This window comes from Gobio gobio (genome assembly GCF_949357685.1).
Source record: "Gobio gobio genome assembly, chromosome: 2".
Lineage (NCBI taxonomy): Eukaryota > Metazoa > Chordata > Actinopteri > Cypriniformes > Gobionidae > Gobio > Gobio gobio.
In genome coordinates, this window is record NC_137098.1 from 56181786 (window position 1) to 56200746 (window position 18961).

Sequence of the window (18961 nt, forward strand, 5' to 3'; positions counted from 1 at the left end):
ATTTTAACTGAATTGAAAATTCATAACTATTTTAGCTTGTGGCGAACTGGTGGTGAATTATGCATTCATTAACACACTTTTTTTTTGTTGTTGAAAGAAGTCTCTCACGCCAACAGTAAAAACGGTGTAATTTTTAATTTGAATACATTTTATAATGTAATGTATTCCTGTGGTTTAAAGCTGCATTTTTAACATCATTACTCCAGTCTTCAGTGTCACATGATCCTTCAAAAATCATTATAATATGCTGATTTGCTGCTCAAAATATATATATGTTTATTGAAAATAGTTGTGCTGATATTTTTGTGAAAACCATATGATACATTGAACTTTCAATTCATCAAAGAATCCTAAAAATAAAAAGGAAAAGCATTTATTTGAAACAGAAATTGTTTATAAAATTACATATGAAATTATCTTCACTGTCACTTTTGATCAAGTTAATGCATCCTCATTTTCTCATGAGATCTTACAATTTACAATTTGTTTTAGTCTTTTTAATTCAGCTCATCAAATGATTAGAACACAGTTAAATGTTCACATTTTTCCTGTTTTCATGGGAAAAAATTCCATGATAAAGCAAACAGTAATGAAATGATCTTCATATCTGTATGATTGTCTTACCTTAGATAACCTAGATATATTCTTATCAATAATTCTGAAACAATTGAAAAGTAAAACCTGCAGGTATAAATAGCTCAATCATTATCATCTCAATACCCTTGTTCTCTGGTTTATTTATGAAGGCATGTTCTTTTCCAGTGGTTTGACATGCTTTTCCGATTTTTCGACTGAAAAATGCCTTCTTGAAAGTTTTCCATTATTTAAAATCACAAGTGAAGACATGTAAAAAGTTGAAACACCACTTCAAATCAGAATGTTGCTCCAAATCAGGACGTTGCTCCAAATCAGGGTGTTGCTCTAAATTAAGGATGTCACTCAATATCAGGGCATCACTCCAAATCACTCTCTAAACGATGATGTCACTCCAGATTAGGGCTTCGCTTCAATTCAGTGTGTGAGTCCCAAATTAGAATGTCTCTCCAAATCAGCGCGACTAAATCAGGGCTTCACACAATATCAAGAGGAAATCAGGGTGTCTGAATTAGCCGTTGGGCTTTGTTTATTCCTGATGCTGTTGTCGGCATTACACCATGGTCTCCTTCTTATTGTATTTGCACAGGAAGTGCATTGTTAGATGTTTTTGTGTCTGCTGTGTCTTCACAGGGCGGGGAACCTGTAGCCGGACACTGGGATTCGTCGCATTCCACATCCTGAAAAGGTGAATGTGGTAACGGAGGGATACCTGCGGTTAAAAGGAAGATTGTGCAGAAAAGTTAGAACCATTTTATTGTCATTTGCCTTTTTTAATTACTCTTTTACAGGTTTTTTGTTTACCATAGTCCAGATTCTATCGTGCCTACCCATCATGGAGTGGGAACACGAAAGTTTTGCGAGAGAATGCAAAAGTTTTGAAATATATTTTATTCTTCTATCTCATTTTTTGTCCCTTTAGGGGCTCTATACACTGCAAATAAAAATGTCCAAGGCTGCATCCGAAACCTGGAAAATGCTGCCTTCGGAGGACACATTTCAAGGCAGGAAGGCACCACTAATGTTAGCTTCACTTCCTGTTTGCTGAGAGGACTTCATCTGATCGAGTTTTGAAGGCAGCATATATGTATCCTTCACTGCCTTTGATATTCCACAATCCTGTGACAGTTGAGCTAGAAAAAAAAGATGGCGTTCAAAAGTTGCGTTTGCTGGTCAGTTTATGTGTAAATGTAAGTTTTTTAACCAGCATTTTCCACTTCTGATGTCATTTCTAGTGAGAAATTACTAATGTAGTCAATAAATATTTGTTTAGTTCTCTCTATTTTGCTGTAGATCATTAAACTGTTAGGCTGCCTCAGAAGTCCTAAAATCCGAAATCAGTTTCGTGAGGTCCCTTGCCATGCACAAACGCTGCCTGCAGAGTCATTGTCTGATAAGGCCAGCTGCCTAGGTTTTCGGATGCAGCCTAGGTGTGTTTACGCAAAGTTGAAATTACCGTAATTATGAGATTCCGATGTGTAAAAAAAGTGTTCATGTCCTTGTAGAATTGTAATTACAACCTATAAACTCTGAGAGCTCCGACTTATACCACCTGACCTCTGTAGATTTGTTTTGCCGTTGATAGTGTTGCCATAGAAGTGCAAAATTCCGAGGATGTGAAAAGCTCCAAGTAGAACACTGCAGTAATTACGACATGGTGAATGCAGCATTGTGCACTTTCATTTAGCTAGACTGAAAACAAGAGTGAACTTACAACAGTCCAGAAGAAGTAAATGGTGAACAGTGTCAGTGTGAGAACTATGAGTCCGATGGCCTCCATGCCGTTGCTGTAGTACAGATCCATGGCTCCCTGCACACACAGCCATCCCGACAGACTCGCTAAAGGTGTGATGAACAGGAAACAGATCGCGTCCCCACACAGTGTCCGCCTCTGTTGCTGCATGGAAGGTGTAGTGAACCACTAGAGCCATGAAAAACAGCTGATTAGAGGGGTATAGATAGATAGATAGAACAACAGAATGATAGATAGATGAACAACAGAATGATAGATAGATTGACAGAGAACAATAGTATGATAGCTAGATAGATCGATAGAACAATAAGAGACGGACGGATGGATGGATGGATGGATGGATAGATAGATAGATAGACAGAGAACAATAGTATGATAGCTAGATAGAACGATAGAACAATAAGAGACGGACGGATGGATCGATGGATAGATAGAACAACAATAGATAGATAGATAGATAGATAGATAGATAGATAGATAGATAGATAGATAGATAGATAGATAGATAGATAGATAGATAGATAGATAGATAGATAGATAGATAGATAGATAGATAGATAGATAGATAGATAGATAGATAGATAGATAGATAGATAGATAGATAGATAGATAGATAGAACAACAGAATGATAGATAGATGAACAATAGTATGATAGCTAGATAGAACAATAGAACAATAAGAGACGGACGGATGGATGGATGGATGGATAGATAGAACAACAACAGATGGATAGATAGATAGATAGATAGATAGATAGATAGATAGATAGATAGATAGATAGATAGATAGATAGATAGATAGATAGATAGATAGATAGATAGATAGATAGATAGATAGATAGATAGATAGATAGATAGATAGATAGATAGATAGATAGATAGATAGATAGATAGATAGATAGATAGAACAATAAGAGATAGATAGATAGATAGATAGATAGATAGATAGATAGATAGATAGATAGATAGATAGATAGATAGATAGATAGATAGATAGATAGATAGATAGATAGATAGATAGATAGATAGATAGATAGATAGAACAATAAGAGATAGATAGATAGATAGATAGATAGATAGATAGATAGATAGATAGATAGATAGATAGATAGATAGATAGATAGATAGATAGATAGATAGAACAATAAGAGATAGATAGATAGATAGATAGATAGATAGATAGATAGATAGATAGATAGATAGATAGATAGATAGATAGATAGATAGATAGATAGATAGATAGATAGATAGATAGATAGATAGATAGATAGATAGATAGATAGATAGATAGATAGATAGATAGATAGAACAATAAGAGATAGATAGATAGATAGATAGATAGATAGATAGATAGATAGATAGATAGATAGATAGATAGATAGATAGATAGATAGATAGATAGATAGATAGATAGATAGATAGATAGATAGATAGATAGATAGATAGATAGATAGATAGATAGATAGATAGATAGATAGATAGAACAATAAGAGATAGATAGATAGATAGATAGATAGATAGATAGATAGATAGACAGACAGACAGACAGACAGACAGACAGACAGACAGACAGACAGACAGACAGACAGACAGACAGACAGAGAGAGATAGATAGATAGATAGATAGAACAATAAGAGATAGATAGATAGATAGATAGATAGATAGACAGACAGACAGACAGACAGACAGACAGACAGATAGATAGATAGATAGATAGATAGATAGACAGACAGACAGACAGACAGACAGACAGACAGACAGAGAGATAGATAGATAGATAGAACAATAAGAGATAGATAGATAGATAGATAGACAGACAGACAGACAGACAGATAGACAGATAGATAGACAGACAGACAGACAGACAGACAGACAGAGAGATAGATAGATAGATAGATAGATAGATAGATAGATAGATAGATAGATAGAACAATAAGAGATAGATAGATAGACAGACAGACAGACAGATAGATAGATAGACAGACAGACAGACAGACAGACAGAGAGAGATAGATAGATAGATAGAACAATAAGAGATAGACAGACAGACAGACAGACAGACAGACAGACAGACAGACAGACAGACAGACAGACAGACAGACAGATAGATAGATAGATAGATAGATAGATAGATAGATAGATAGATAGATAGATAGATAGATAGATAGATAGATAGATAGATAGATAGATAGATAGATAGATAGAACAATAAGAGATAGATAGATAGATAGATAGATAGATAGATAGATAGATAGATAGATAGATAGATAGATAGATAGATAGATAGATAGATAGATAGATAGATAGATAGATAGATAGATAGATAGATAGATAGGTAGATAGATTTTATTGTTGTAGTCTAATGATCATGCAGAAGTAAAACTAATGAAAATCAATAAGTCAGTTATCAGACAGTTATAATGTGTATTCGTATCCTTCATAATAATGCTTGTTCTCTAACTTTAGTGCAAGGCACAGACAGCATTCATTCACAGGGCATGCAAGGTTTGTTGTGGCTCAACATGTTGTGATGCACATGGACTCTAGTGTCATCTTCCCGTCCTCCAGCCCAAACATGAGATAAGGACATTAATAAAGCGGCATGTCCCCGTCCGGCCTCTGCAGCGACAGGGATATGTTCCTCATCTAATCTTTTTTCTGCTAAGTGGATTAGTGTTTAAAAGAAGCAGAGGTAAAGCAGACCTGCCAATATCTGCTGCGCGCCTTAAAGTGAGGCAGGGACTCAAGAGTGAGTGACTCCATGAGAACGGAGGCTGATAATGTTGCTTAAAACACATTCCTTGTGACTATTGCAGAGTGTATGTTACTATATGTCCATTTGCCGTTTTAGACCTCTTTATGAAAATAAATAAATAAATAAACCACAGATTGCAGACTTGTAGTGAATTATGTGCCAGCTGAGATCGGACAATATCTGCATTTCCATAGCAACATACATTTTCACATAAAATGTTCGCATTTTCACATTTAGGATTATCAACATGGGACCGCTACACCATCATCTCCATCTACTTTCATGTCAGCTACAGTACACACGGTCAATTAAGTACTAAAATAAAAAAATAATAATATATATGTTTTAAGTGAATAGAGGATTAAAATCATTCAAAAGCACTTCTGCTAATTTTACTGTACCTCCGTGAGCGGTTTGGGAAGTCTCTCCAGAGTGAATTCAAAGTGGCAGAGCTCACAGTGGCTGGTGCCAGAGGCCGTGAGCCAGTGCTCCAGACAGACACGGTGCACCATCGCCAGAGACCCCGCACACTCACAGGGGGATAACAGATCGCCCGCACTGCTGCCTTCATGGCAGATGCGACAGAACGGCTCCTCGCTGTTCAGACTGAAAAGAGAGACCAGGATATCCATCAGAAAACAATAACTATAAGACTATAAGACTGTACATTTAGAGCAGGCGTGGCGTAATGGTTAGAGACTGATCTGTAACCTAAAGGTTGCTGGTTCAATTCTCAATACAGGCAGGAAATGACTGCGGTGCCCTTGAGCAAAGCACCTATAACCCCCAATCACTCCCCGGGCACCACAGCAAAAATGCCCACTGCTCCAGGTGTGTGTGTGTGTGTGTGTGTGTGTGTGTGTGTGTGTGTGTGTGTGTGTGTGTGTGTGTGTGTGTGTGTGTGTGTGTGTGTGTTCACTACTCACTACTCCACTCACTACTGCACTTGGATATGTTAAATGCAGAGGACATCTTCCTACTTCACATTCATTTAGGTTGTTTAAAAATCATGTTAACACTATTTGTTTAGTATTGAAGCCTGTGTGCAGCTTAGTAATTAATAAAGTTGTTATTGTGAGATAAAGTTAAAAATAATAGATAAATGCATATTATGAGATATATATTTTTAACTGTGAGATATACAATATCATAATTTTGGGGTCAGTATATAAACATGAATGTGCATGAGATGTGTTAGATTTTGGTGAATCAAATTATATATTATACACACACACACGTTTGTTTTTGTGAAATGAGGACATTCCATAGGCGTAATGGTTTTTATACTGTACAAACCGTATTTTTGATCCCCATACACTGCCCCTGCCCCTAAACCTACCCATCACAGGAGACTGTGCAGTTTACTTTCTGTGAAAAAAACCTTGTTCTGTGTGATTTATAAGCATTTTGAAAAGTGAGGACATGGGGAACATCCTCATATTTCACCCTCTTTTTGTAATACCTATGTCATACCCATGTCATTATACACATTTGTGTCCTGATATTTCACAAAAACATGCCCACATATGCATGCACACACACTATCTTCAAGAGTTTGGGGTGGTTACGCCAAATCAATTCTTTTGTAGGTTGTTTAAAAGTTGTTAACATTATTTGAATCATTATCATTATTTATTATTGCATTTCAGTTTGGTTTATAAGCATGCTTGTACCTTAGTAAAAAGTTAATTGAGTTAAAGTTTAAAAATAATTGATACATGCATACTATGAGATATAAAGTTTCAACTGTGAGATATACATTATCATAAGTTCGAGGTGGATCAGTTTTTTTTTTTTTGGGGGGGGGGGGGTGTAATACTTTTGAACTTTCTATTCATTTCTATAAAAAAACTGCAAAAGCTGAAAGATCTGAAGGATCATGTGACACTGAAGACGGAAGTAATGGCTGCTGAAAATTCAGCTTTGGTGTCACAGAAATACATTTTAAAACATTAAAATAGAATACGGACTCGTCAGCACTCATTGTTTACACCTGTGTCTCATTTACATGAGATGTGTTCGATTTTGGTGAATCAATTTATTATATACACACACACACACATATGCATGCATTTGTGCATGCATTTGTCTATCATTACCTCTGCCTATATCAAGCCTGTTCATCTTGTCTTTCACTGTGAAGTCTTGTTTGTTGTATTACTGCATTTCTGAGGGGTTTCCCTGGTTTCTTGTCTCTTGGTGTTTTGGATTACTTGCCTGTGTATGACCTTTCGACTTTTTTTTCTCGCAATTGCGAGTGTATGATTTAAGTTTAAGTATGTTCAATTTAGTATGAATGAATGTAGTATGAATGTAATCCGGACATATTAGAAGCAAGTTTATATCTGGCAAGTTTCCATACACACGAGATTTCTTTCAAAAACATATAAAAAAATCTTACCAACCCCCAAAAATGTAATGTTGCAAATTTGTTTATTTTTATACAGCTTCCATAGTTGTCCATATGTTAGGGTGACCAAACGTCCTGTTTTCCCAGGACATGTCCTGTTTTCAAGTCTTGTCCTGGCCCTAATATAACAATTTTCTATCCATACAGAGGAGGCATACTTTAAAGCAGCACTAGGTAGGTTTTGCTCTCGGGGTCCCCCTACAGTTGGGAAACAGTATTGTCCTCTACTACTGTCGTAAACTGTCATCCTACATCAGCGGATGCATCGCACGTGCATTTATTGACATGACAACCATGATAGCCCTGAACACTGCAGCAGGAGTTCACCTGTCTATGGAGTTCACATTCAGATGTTCTGCTTGCGTCGCGTGTGAAATGTCTTCATCCCAGGTAAATTGGCATATGTTTCAGCATGTTATGAATATAATTTCATGGGTTTTATTTTTTTCAAACGCCAAATGATCGCGAAGCTCACGTTTACAAGCCAGCGTCATTATAGTAGCCTAGACTATTGGTTACCGTTTTACGTAATCTATATGATACTTCAATTCAATGTTTGAGTGGTAGGTAATAACCATATATCGTCAATATTATAATATCAATCTACCCTAGATGAATCTGCAAATTTGAAAAATCGATTTGCATTATAGCTTGAGGCAAGACAAATAAACAAATATCACAGACATGTTAGGTATCCTAAAATATGATTTTGTACGTCTTACGTATTTACTTGCAAGAATGTAGCCCCTCCTCCTCCAGCTCACGCCAACGAGCAAACGCTGGCTCAATGTTGATCCTCGTCCTGCCTTTAATCCCATCACTTTCTTGTTTCCTCTTTTTGCTTTCCTCCGACAAAACCTTTGCTTTCTTATTTTTCTGTGCTGCTTCGGCCATGACTATAACATTCGGCAAACAAATGATAGTTGGGCTCGCACGTCCGAATTTAAGGAGGTGGGGGTGGTGGTGGAAGTGACGTATATGCCGTAAAGCAGTCAAATTTTGTAGTTCTTTTTGTTCTCGGGTTACTACCCGAAACCCGAAGTTTAAAAGTACGATTAAAAACGATACAGACCCCGTCAGGCTATGGCAGACGTGTCATTCAACCTATTGTAAGTCGATGTATCATCACAAGAGGTTTGAAAATATATTATAAAGGTTGAACAGTTACCTAGTGCTGCTTTAAATGTATTTAAATTAATAAGGCATCTTTGAGTAAACTTCGAGTATCATTTGAGCATCTCATTGGCGGGCTGAGTGTCCTGGTTTTCGGCAATCAAAATATGGTCACCCTACCATATGTCATCTTTCTGCAACTTTCTGACATCAGATGAATATGAACAAATGACTGCACATATTTACGTCACCAATGTCTAATGGGTATTTGACCCACATGGAATGGCTTAGACCCACCTGATGCCCACATGTGCAGGGATCACAGAGGAAACATAAGTGCTACAGTGAATGACTTCCTGCACAGGATCTGTGAAGGTCTCCGTATCAGGTTTCACCAGAACCAGAGAATCCAGCGCAGCATTGAGCCCAGCTGATGACTCCTCACAGAGCATGACTGCTGCACACGAGGCCGTTCATACCTGAGCAACCGCAAGCTGAGAGAGACGGAGACATGCAGGATATGGGATAAATCACTGAAGAGACACTGACAGAACAATACAGACAGGAGAGGAAAAGACTGAAACAGCTGCTTATTTACTCTTGAGATATGATTTTATGAGTTTAGATGAAACCGTTACGCAAATGTACATAAACTACTTTTAATATGAACATGAATGTATATGCATATTTGCAACAATTGCATGCACATACGATACATTATATCATTCATGTTCAATGCACATTAAAGGGATAGTTCACCCAAAAATTTAAATTCTGTCATTAATTACTCACCCTCACGTTGTTCCAAATCCATAAGACCTTTGTTCATCTTCGGAACAGATAAAAGGGTTAGTTCACCCAAAAATGTAAATTAGCCCATGATTTACTATGAAAAAAATCCTGGCTAATCCAAGCATTATAAGGGCATTGACTTAATGGGTCGTTTTTGAAGTCCATAAAAGTGCATCTGTCTGTCATATACACTCTAAAAATTGCTGGGTTAAAAGTTGGGTTGAAAATGGACAAACCCAGCAATTGGGTTGTTATAACCCAGTGAATGGGCTGTTTTTACCAAGCGGTTGGGATAAATGTTTGCTTAAAACAACCCAATTGCTGGCTTAAAACAACCCAACTTGGGTTGTTTTTAACCCAGCATTTTTTAGAGTGTAACTGCTCCACACGGCTCTGGGGGGTTAATAAAGGCCTTCTGAAGCGAATCGATGCGTTTGTGTAAGAAAAATATCCATATTTAAAACTTTATCACTCTAAAAAATGCTAGGTTAAAAACAACCCGAGTTGGGTTGAAAATGGACTAACCCAGCAATTGGGTTGTTTTAACAAAACAACCCAATTGCTGGGTTAAAACAACTCGGGTTGTTTTTAACCCAACATTTTTTAGAGTGTAGACTAAAATCATAGACAATAAAAATAATGGACACAGCGACCCCATAGACTTCAACTGAGAAAAGTGAAGTCAATTAGAAGCACTCACTTCCACCTGAGCACCTGAGCTTGACGACGTAGTTGTGACGTGAGCACATCTGTTTGTCTATTTATTTTCTGTTTGTCTAATTTATTTTAAAAAAATTTAATAAAAAGTTCTGTCCTGTGTGTTCTGTGCTAGATTAACTGAGACTTGTTACAGCACTTGCATATTGTTGCCCTTGACTGTTGTAGTTGCTTCTATTGCTCTCATTTGTAAATCGCTTTGGATAAAAGCGTCTGCTAAATGACTAAATGTGAGCAACCTCTCTGACAGTTGTAAGTCTTCTAGTAGTTGTGCAAAGTGAAATCTGAATCACCGAATCTTGCAGAGACAGAGAGCGTGAGCAGGAGCAACTTTCGTTAAGTATTCTGATTCATTATTTTGTCATTTTGCATAGTATTTATTTATTTTAATAAATTGCCTCATAGACAGTAAAAGATTGCCTGCGAGCTTCTCCTCATACGGGTCTATACGGTAATTTCTCTACTGTGCAACAGAGAAGGTATGTGACGCAATCGTTAGCCTATTTTTACAAAAACTTGCGATAGAGTAAGAGACAAGGTAATGGAGCCATTTATACATTGTCGTGTTTCTTTAGAAATAAACAATGGACAAATGGAGTCTTTAAACGCCTCAGCTGTAAAGTTATTCACTGTCAAAGTGACGCCAAAAACGAATGGGAGTCAATGGAATGCTAACAGCAGGTGATGGCCCGGTTAGCAATTGCTGCCCCTATGGAAGGTACGCTTTCGGCTGCTGGAATAAAATAGCTAACTTCCGGCGGATTGCCATACGCATCGATTTGCGACGAAAGAGTAACCCTTGACGTTTGAACCCTTGACGCATGCGTATTGACAAACGCAGAAGCGCGAAAACAAACAAAAATAACGACTTTATTCAACAATTTCGTTCTAGCCTGTGCCAGCCTCCTATGCAGTTTACGTTGTAAAAACCGGTACCAAGCAATTAATGACAGAATTCTAATTTTTAGGAAAAACTAACCCTTTATTTAGATAATTACTTGGTCACACATGAATCATGAGTTCATAATGAATGTTGGTGTATGAAAAATGTACAAAAACTGTCAATGGGGCAGTACCCTAATATATATATATTAGTAGCTTTTGAAAGGATACTGCCCCAGTGACAGCTTTTGTACCTTCTGAGAGTGAATGATTTAAAGGGTTCACCCAAAAATAAAATAGCAAACCATTACATTTCTCTCCTGCATCCTTGTGATGCTTAATGGATTCACAACGCTCTCTAGGCAACGTAAACTCAGCTGTATACACAAGCCAGATACAACATTTTACCAATGGACAGCTAAAAGAACTTCAAAAACACCATTCAATGACTTTTGAAAATGAAAAGCAAATTCAAAGTTTTCAGAAAAGTTAGGAACTTACCATTAGACAGACGCTGTTCTTCATCCAAACTCCCCATAACACGGGCAGAATAAGCCACTGAAGGTTTAAGGATAGGTAGACTTTCTCTCTCTCCCTCTCTCTCTCTCTCTCTCACTCTCTCTCTCTCTACGGTCAGATTAGCATTGAGCCCAAGGTCGTTGGTGAGAATAGTTGAGGATTAGCTGGAGGGCCAGGAAAGCACAGGCAGAGCCGACAAAGGGAAATCCCTCTAACATCACCGTTGGTTACACTCCGGGCAGCTCCTCATTCAAGCTTCCTTAATCCAGTTAGTTGTCACCAATGGCTTTTCATTTTCCTGACATTATGCAAATCGAACGGGGTCCTAGGCTTTGACTGTAAACCGTTGCAGACATAACAACAACAAACGGTGAAAGTGTTGGCGGTGTCTAAACCTCATGGACCAGGTCTAATTTTAGCCCGCTGATCTAAGAGCGGCCTGATCTCTTGCTAATACAGTTGTCAGGGTGACTTTTAAAGCAATTAAAAGCAATTTTTTTTAAAGACAGTGGCAAGAAAATGTATGTGAACCCCCTTGCAGAATCTGTGAAAATGTGACTAATTTTAACAAAATAAGAGAAATAATACAAAATGCATGTTATTTAGTACTGTCCTGAATAAGATATTTTACATAAAAGATGTTTAAATATATAGTCCAAACAAAAGAATAGCAGAATTTATCAAATGGCCCTGTTCAAAAGTTTATGTACCATTCTCATACTGTGTGTCGTTCCCTGGATGATCCACGGCGTTTTTTGTTTTGTGATGGTTGTTCTTGAGTCCCTTGTTTGTCCTGAGCAGTTAAACTGCCCAATGTTCTTTAGAAAAATCTTCAGTTTTCCAGCATTGTTGCATATTTGAACCCTTTCCAGCAGTGACTGTATGATTTTGAGATCTGTCTTTTCACACTGAAGACAATTGAGGGACTCAAACATAACTATTAAAAAAGGTTGAAACATTCACTGAAGATGCTCCAGAAGGAAACACAATGCATTAAGAGCTGGGGGTGAAAACTTTTTGAATTTGAAGATCAAGGTAAATTGTACTTAATTTGTCTTCCGGGAAACATGTAAGTATCTTCTGTTCCTTCTGAAGGAAATAAATTGATATTTAAACAAAATAATAAAAGATGTAGACATAATCATCCTGTTCAAAAGTTTTCACCCCCTGGCTCTTTGGTTGGATGGATCTCAAAATCATAGTCACTGCTGGAAAGGATTCAAATATGCAAAAGAGGCTGGAAAACGTCTCAGGTTACGAATGTAACCATTGTTCCCTGAGAACAGGGAACGAGACGCTGCGTCAGCTTCGACGCTACGGGGAACGCCTCCAGCGTGACTGGTGCCTGAAATCACATTGAATCACGTCAATCCTATTGACCGGCGACAGCCTATGATGTCATCAAGGTGCGACCAGGAAGTATATAAGGGCGCCTTGCCAACATGACAGTATCTATCGTCTGAAGGGACTGTTTCGGCAGGCAGGCCCTGCGGCATGGCACAGCGACGCAGCGTCTCGTTCCCTGTTCTCAGGGAACAATGGTTACATTCGTAACCTGAGACGTTCCCTTTCGAAAGGGAACTCGCGCTGCGTCAGCTTCGACGCTACGGGGAACGATATACCCACGCCGCCATGCCGACGGGAGTGCATGCCCAATGGCAGTGACAACTGTCAAGACAAGCAAATCTTGCTGAAATGCCTGAACCACTCCCCTTCTGGTCACGTTAGGCTGTCAGTGACAGCGCTCCCTACGGTCATAGCCCAAGCTATCGCCTGAGAAGGAAACCTTCACACACATGAGGTCCTTCCCAGGCCTTGCTCGAAGGCCTGGAACCAACCCATTCGACTTAGAAGGGGTTCCTTTAAGGGAGCGTGGCAAGGGAACTACGAGGGAACCCTATGCCAGTCACTATTCAGGAGATTATCACCGAATGCCACCAGGGAGACCTGACCAGGTGACCCAGTCTAGTATGGGACACGTAATACGGTCAACCCTGTCTGTACAGTACAGAGCCTCTGGTACTCGCCTCCGAAGAGACATCCCGCTAGGGTGCTGCAAGAAAGGGCAGCATCACCGACTAGCCGGACCTCAGAGACGGGTTATCCCGGAGAGCAGCGCTCAGCGAAGTGCTTTTCAAACCCTTGCTAGCGAGGGGAGTCAAGCCGCTCGATCCTCGGATCTACCAAGCACTTATTTCAAAACGTGCTTAGGAGGCCAAAGGCCTTATAGGCTGAATATATCGGGAGGGGCCCCTCGGGACCTACCACCAATAGATCAGCCCCAGGAGGCTGTAAGCTCACAATAGACCCTCGTTTGAGAGGAGCTCATAAGCCTGCCCGGTAGGCAACCATGCCGTAGGCCTACTATGAAGGTCCCGTCCTGTCGGGACCACATAGCCGCAGTGACACTTCGTCGTGCTAGGGTAAGAACACCGCCTTCAGGTCTCGCAAACGGCCAGAGGCCGGTGCCTGATAGCGGGTAGCCACTAGCTGTCAGCAAAAAAGCCAGTTGTGTGTTCCCGCCTAGGGAACTCGTCCCCCAGGGAGGCCGAGAGAGGCCTCCACCTGGTAACCTGATAGACCGCTCGCGCATCCAGAGCAGCGCTCGTCCTCAGGAAGGCCAAACGGGCCTGATACCTGATCGCAGTCGTGCTAGCCCTCGAGGTAGCTGGGAAGACCAGGGACTCGCTTAATCAGGGAGGCCAAGCGGGCCTACCAACTGCAAGACATCGGGCACTCACAGCCAAACTGAATGTGCTACTCATAGCGCTTCAAGCTCACCACAGCGGCTGGGGACCGGGAGCTCGCTTTCAGGGAGGTACCATGCCTACCACCTGATAGCAAAAAGTGCCACTTATAGCACTTTATGCACACCACAGCGGCCGGGGAGCCGGCCTCTGCTCATTGACTGGATTTATCCAGGAACCACGAGACCAGAGCGTGCCCTCAGAGGAGGCCACGTGGGCCTACTACTCCAAAGCGAATCCCCTCAGGGAAGCCCGTGCAGCTTTGCCTGATAGCAGCCCATGCTACGATCCGTTACCGAAACTGGGGACCGGGGAACGATTCCAGGGAGGCGCAATGCCTCCACCTGGTAGCAGAACATGCCGTCCATAGCGCTTCGCTAACCGTCTCACTTCTGCGCCTGAGAAACGGGGGCTCGTTTCAGGGAGGCAGCAATGCCTACCAACTGATAGCAGAGCACGCCGCGCATAGCTCTTCATTCCGCTAGTCGTCTCAGCGCCAGAGAATCGGGAGCTCGCTTTCAGGGAGGCAACCATGCCTACCAACTGATAGCAGAACGTGCTACTCGCAGCACTTCACGCTCATTACCACAGCGACTGGGAACCGGGAGCTTGCCTTCAGGTAGGCCACAATGCCTAACAACCTGATAGCAGAACGTGCTACTCGTAGCACTTCACACTCATTACCACAGCGACCGGGAACCGTGAGCTCATCATCAGGGAGGCTACCGTGCCTACCACCTGATAGCAGAGAGTGCTACTCATAGCACTTCATGCTCACCGCCACAGTGGCTGGGAACCGGGAGTTTGCCTCCAGGGAGGTCACTCAGGGAGGCCGGATGAGGCCTACTACCTACTAGCACTCGTGCTAGCCATCCAGTGACTGGAGCCCAGGAACGCCATCCGCAAAGGAGGTCGAGTGAGCCTGCTTCCCCACAGCAGGCCCATAGGGAGGCCCGGTAGGGCCTACCACCTATTTAGCAGCTCGTACCAGCCGTCGAGGGACTTAATGCCTATGGTGCCCCCTCGGGGAAGACCAGGCAGCGCCTGCTGACCACAGCAGGCTCTCAGGGAGGCCGAACAGGGCCTAGCTTCTGAGCGAAGGTAACCCAGACCGGGAGCCTACCCCTCAGGGAGGCCTGGCAGGACCTATCCCCCGAATAGGGGGTCTGCAGATTCCAAGGACCCTGCCGAGACTTTAAGAAGGCTGGCTGCTGCTACCTGGGCTGACGGCAGCTGTCTGCTGCTGACTAAGGCCTGGAAATCCAGTTAACACCTGGGGACTCATCCCCAGGGCCAATGACGGGTCACTGCTGACGTCGACACCAGTGGAGAAGAGCCTCCGAGGCCCACTCGTGGGCCATAGTGTCGGGACTTTCCTGCAAGGAGGCCGGTTAACGCCTACTACCTGTCCTGAAGTCCAACTGCCCAGACCGTCCAAGCTGGCCACTCAGAGCCAGCTGGCTCCTATGCCCGCACCTGGGGCTGGCTCCATCCCAGAGGCAGCTAGGGACAACCTGCTTCGTCGTGTCCTAGGGCCCCCAGGACGGCGCAGTCTCTTGGGCAGTGCCTACAAACATGGACCTAATCACATTGCCAACAGCAGTGTACTCAGCAGAAGTGCTCAGCAAAGACCCTCTAAAGCGAGGGGAGTACAACTTACGTCACCTGCATCGGGGCGGCTGTCTTTCTTTCCATGCAGCGGCCAACCTTGATTGCGAGGGCGTCAGCCATTGGCAATGCTCGGGCCTCAGGGGAGCATCCGACCAGAACCGTACAGACAGAAGGATTATCCGATGTTCTGCTCAACCCGGGCCCTAAAGGAGGTGAAGCAGAGACATAAAGCAAGGGAACAATATCACAGAAATGTGAAAAACCACCGGCCGTACCATCCTCCAGGAAGAGGCCGGGGGCCGCCAGCAGATGGTGGCCACCAAGCTCCGAAAGGCGGAAACAGCAGATAAAGTCTAGTCGCAAACCGGCGAAAGACGCTTAATTCCACCCCACGACTACTGGCAAAGTCGCTGTCTCCTGCAACATCCTCGTCTGCATTGCACGTGACCCCAGAACGCAGAGAAGGGGGCGGGCCTTGGCCTGACGACTCTGTAACAGAGGAGGCTGAAACAAGGATGCATAAACAACGCCATGTTCTTAAATAAAAAGACAGGCCAGGGGCGAACACCTTTATTAAAAGGGAACGCCCCCATCCTTGACAAAGCCTAGGCCAAGTGGTGCGACATAGGTCCGCACTAGATCTACTCAGGGCCCGGGAAAGAAATATTATCACCTCTAATATTACACAATGAGGCCCCAAAAAACCCCTTTTCCAAAGCCCCGCAGAGCTGGGCGCAGATCTCACTACAGCTCGTGCATTAGCGCGTACCCGGTCTTCAGCTACTTTTCACTTTACGCTAGGAAAAAACACAGCTCACCCCTTACACTACAAGCCCTCAGGCGAGAGCGCGATTCAGTTACCCAAACAATGGGGAAAAAATATAGCACGGAGAGGCAGCAAACTCTCTAGCAGAAAGTGAAGTATTCACACACAACCATCATAATGTTGCAAAGAAGATCGTTCTTAGCTTACTCACGGGGAGCTGCAGGCCCTGCGAAGATCCAGCGGCGATCCAAATTTCCCCAGAAAACCTCTCAGGCGAGCGAAGGTATAGGAGTTCTGAAAAACATAGTTTTGAAAATGTTTCACCCTCAGAGAGGGGGACTCACCGATCGCTCCCAGCGGTGCTTCCAGCCAGCCATAAGGCTAGTATCCGCCCGCCATCCTGAGGGGGGCGCTTTCACCAAACAAGCCAGGCGAGCCGGCAGAATCTTACATTTTCTGCTCATCATAGGCCACCGGCCTGATGTAAAAGCGCCCGGGGGAAAAACCAGAGGAAGGGAAAAAAGGCAGCGTTCATCTCCGCGCTCCTCGGGGGGTGGAGTCTGCTGCCTGCGCTGGTTCCGGTTACCAGCCCCGGCTTCCTTCCTCTTCCTGTCGCGGGTGTCCCGCCTCCCCTGCGCCCCAGTCCTCCGCGGCGGGGCGCTCGAGAGGCGACGTTGGCTCGCTATTCCCGTCTCCAGCCCTCAGACTGGGACGGGCCGGGGACACCCGACTGCCTGGGCGCGGTCCCGGACCTCAGCGGAATGCATCTGAATGCCGCCGAGCGCGCCTTCGCCTCTCCGAACCTCCCCACCACCGCCTCTACGGAGGTGCCGAAAAGTTCAGATGGCGAAACCGGGGCATCAGGGAGAAAGGATTTTTTCCTTCTCCCCGATGTCCAAACGGTTTAACCACAGATGTCTCTCCGTGGCCACCCTCGCCGCCATCGGCGCTATCTGAACGGTGGCCCGGAGAGCAAAAACCGCGGTCCGGCGCGACTCGACTACCGCCTCAGGGGGTCCCTCCCCCCTGATCGAGGTCCCTCAGCAGGTCTGCCTGCAACACAGCCTGCAACACAGCTGTGGTGTGCAAAGCCGCTGCAGCGCGACCCACTGACATGTACGCCCTGCCATTCAGCGTTTAGACCGGCAGGGTGGGAGCCACAGTGTCGCCGGCCGCCCAAAGGCGAGATTAACATAACATCTCGTCCACGGGCGGCATCGACACATACCCAGCCAGGCAGTCCCTAGACATCAGCGACATCTAGCTCGCCGATGTCGACAGATGCGGGGCTGAGTAAGGTTTCTTCCATTCCCTCGAGATCTGCTGATGGAGATCTGGAAGGAATGGAAGACTCCCAGGAGTTGGGAGGTCATGGGCGGAGAGAAACCGATCGTCCGAACTGTTTGGACGCTCAGCCTTTCTCCTCACGCACCGCAAAGGCAGCTGCAGTCTACCCGCAGCGCATTCCATGACTTCCAGCAACTCCCGTACATGGGACAGGATGGTAAGAAAAGCTTCAGCATTTTTAACTGACTCACCCATCCTCTGCTCGAGTGGAAGAGCAGCAGACGAGGAGGAGGAACATAAATCCAGCTCCTTCCTCCGAGGTCCGCCTCTCGCGATCTGGATCGTCCTCAAGAGCCATAACTGTCTCCAAGCGACGAGCCCGATCCATCTGGGAAGCGCTTTTGGTATTTGGACGCCGCTCAGCCTCAGCTCGAGCGTGGCCGTTCCCAGATGCTGAAACCTCTCCTCTCGAGAAGAGGTCCCACCGAGAGCGGAGCGTTTCCAGAGGACAACGCTCACAAATACTTTCACAAGTACTTTCACAAGAGGTTCGCAAACCTCTCATGTATGCTCTTCTCCCAGACAGTAAACGCAAAGTGTGTGTGTATCCAAAGCGCAAGATACACATTCAAAACACACCTGCAGAAGTGGCGTTCTCAGCACACTTCATTGTTATCCTTCTTGTAGACGTTTCACGTGAAGACAGGCAAAACAGTCCCTGAAGACGAAAAGATACTGTCATGTTGGCAAGGCGCCCTTATATACTTCCTGGTCGCACCTTGATGACATCATAGGCTGTCGCCGGTCAATAGGATTGACGTGATTCAATGTGATTTCAGGCACCAGTCACGCTGGAGGCGTTCCCCGTAGCGTCGAAGCTGACGCAGCGCGAGTTCCCTTTCGAAAGGGAACTGAAGAATTTTCAGGACCTGGAGGATTTTTTCTGAAGAACACTGAGCAGTTTAACAGAACAAACAAAGGACTCAAGAACCATCAAAAAACAAAAAAACAGCC

General features: G+C 43.5%; 1 protein-coding gene across 2 annotated transcripts; it reads right to left on the reverse strand.

The window, feature by feature from the left end:
* Positions 1–359: 359 nt before the first annotated feature.
* On the reverse strand, positions 360–12068 carry LOC307117305 (E3 ubiquitin-protein ligase MARCHF3). Of its 2 annotated transcripts, XM_079802093.1 has the most exons (6): positions 11519–11965; positions 9419–9455; positions 8924–9120; positions 5505–5709; positions 2309–2515; positions 360–1306 (listed from the first exon to the last, which is right to left on the reverse strand). In XM_079802093.1, the coding sequence occupies exons 3-6, from the start codon at positions 9076–9078 to the stop codon at positions 1148–1150; spliced, it is 726 nt and encodes a 241-aa protein (XP_079658219.1). In that variant the 5' UTR covers positions 9079–9120; positions 9419–9455; positions 11519–11965; the 3' UTR covers positions 360–1147. The 2 variants fall into 2 exon arrangements, with proteins under 2 accessions (XP_079658219.1, XP_079658218.1); XM_079802092.1 differs by lacking the exon at positions 9419–9455 and having other exon boundaries at positions 11519–12068.
* Positions 12069–18961: the final 6893 nt, after the last annotated feature.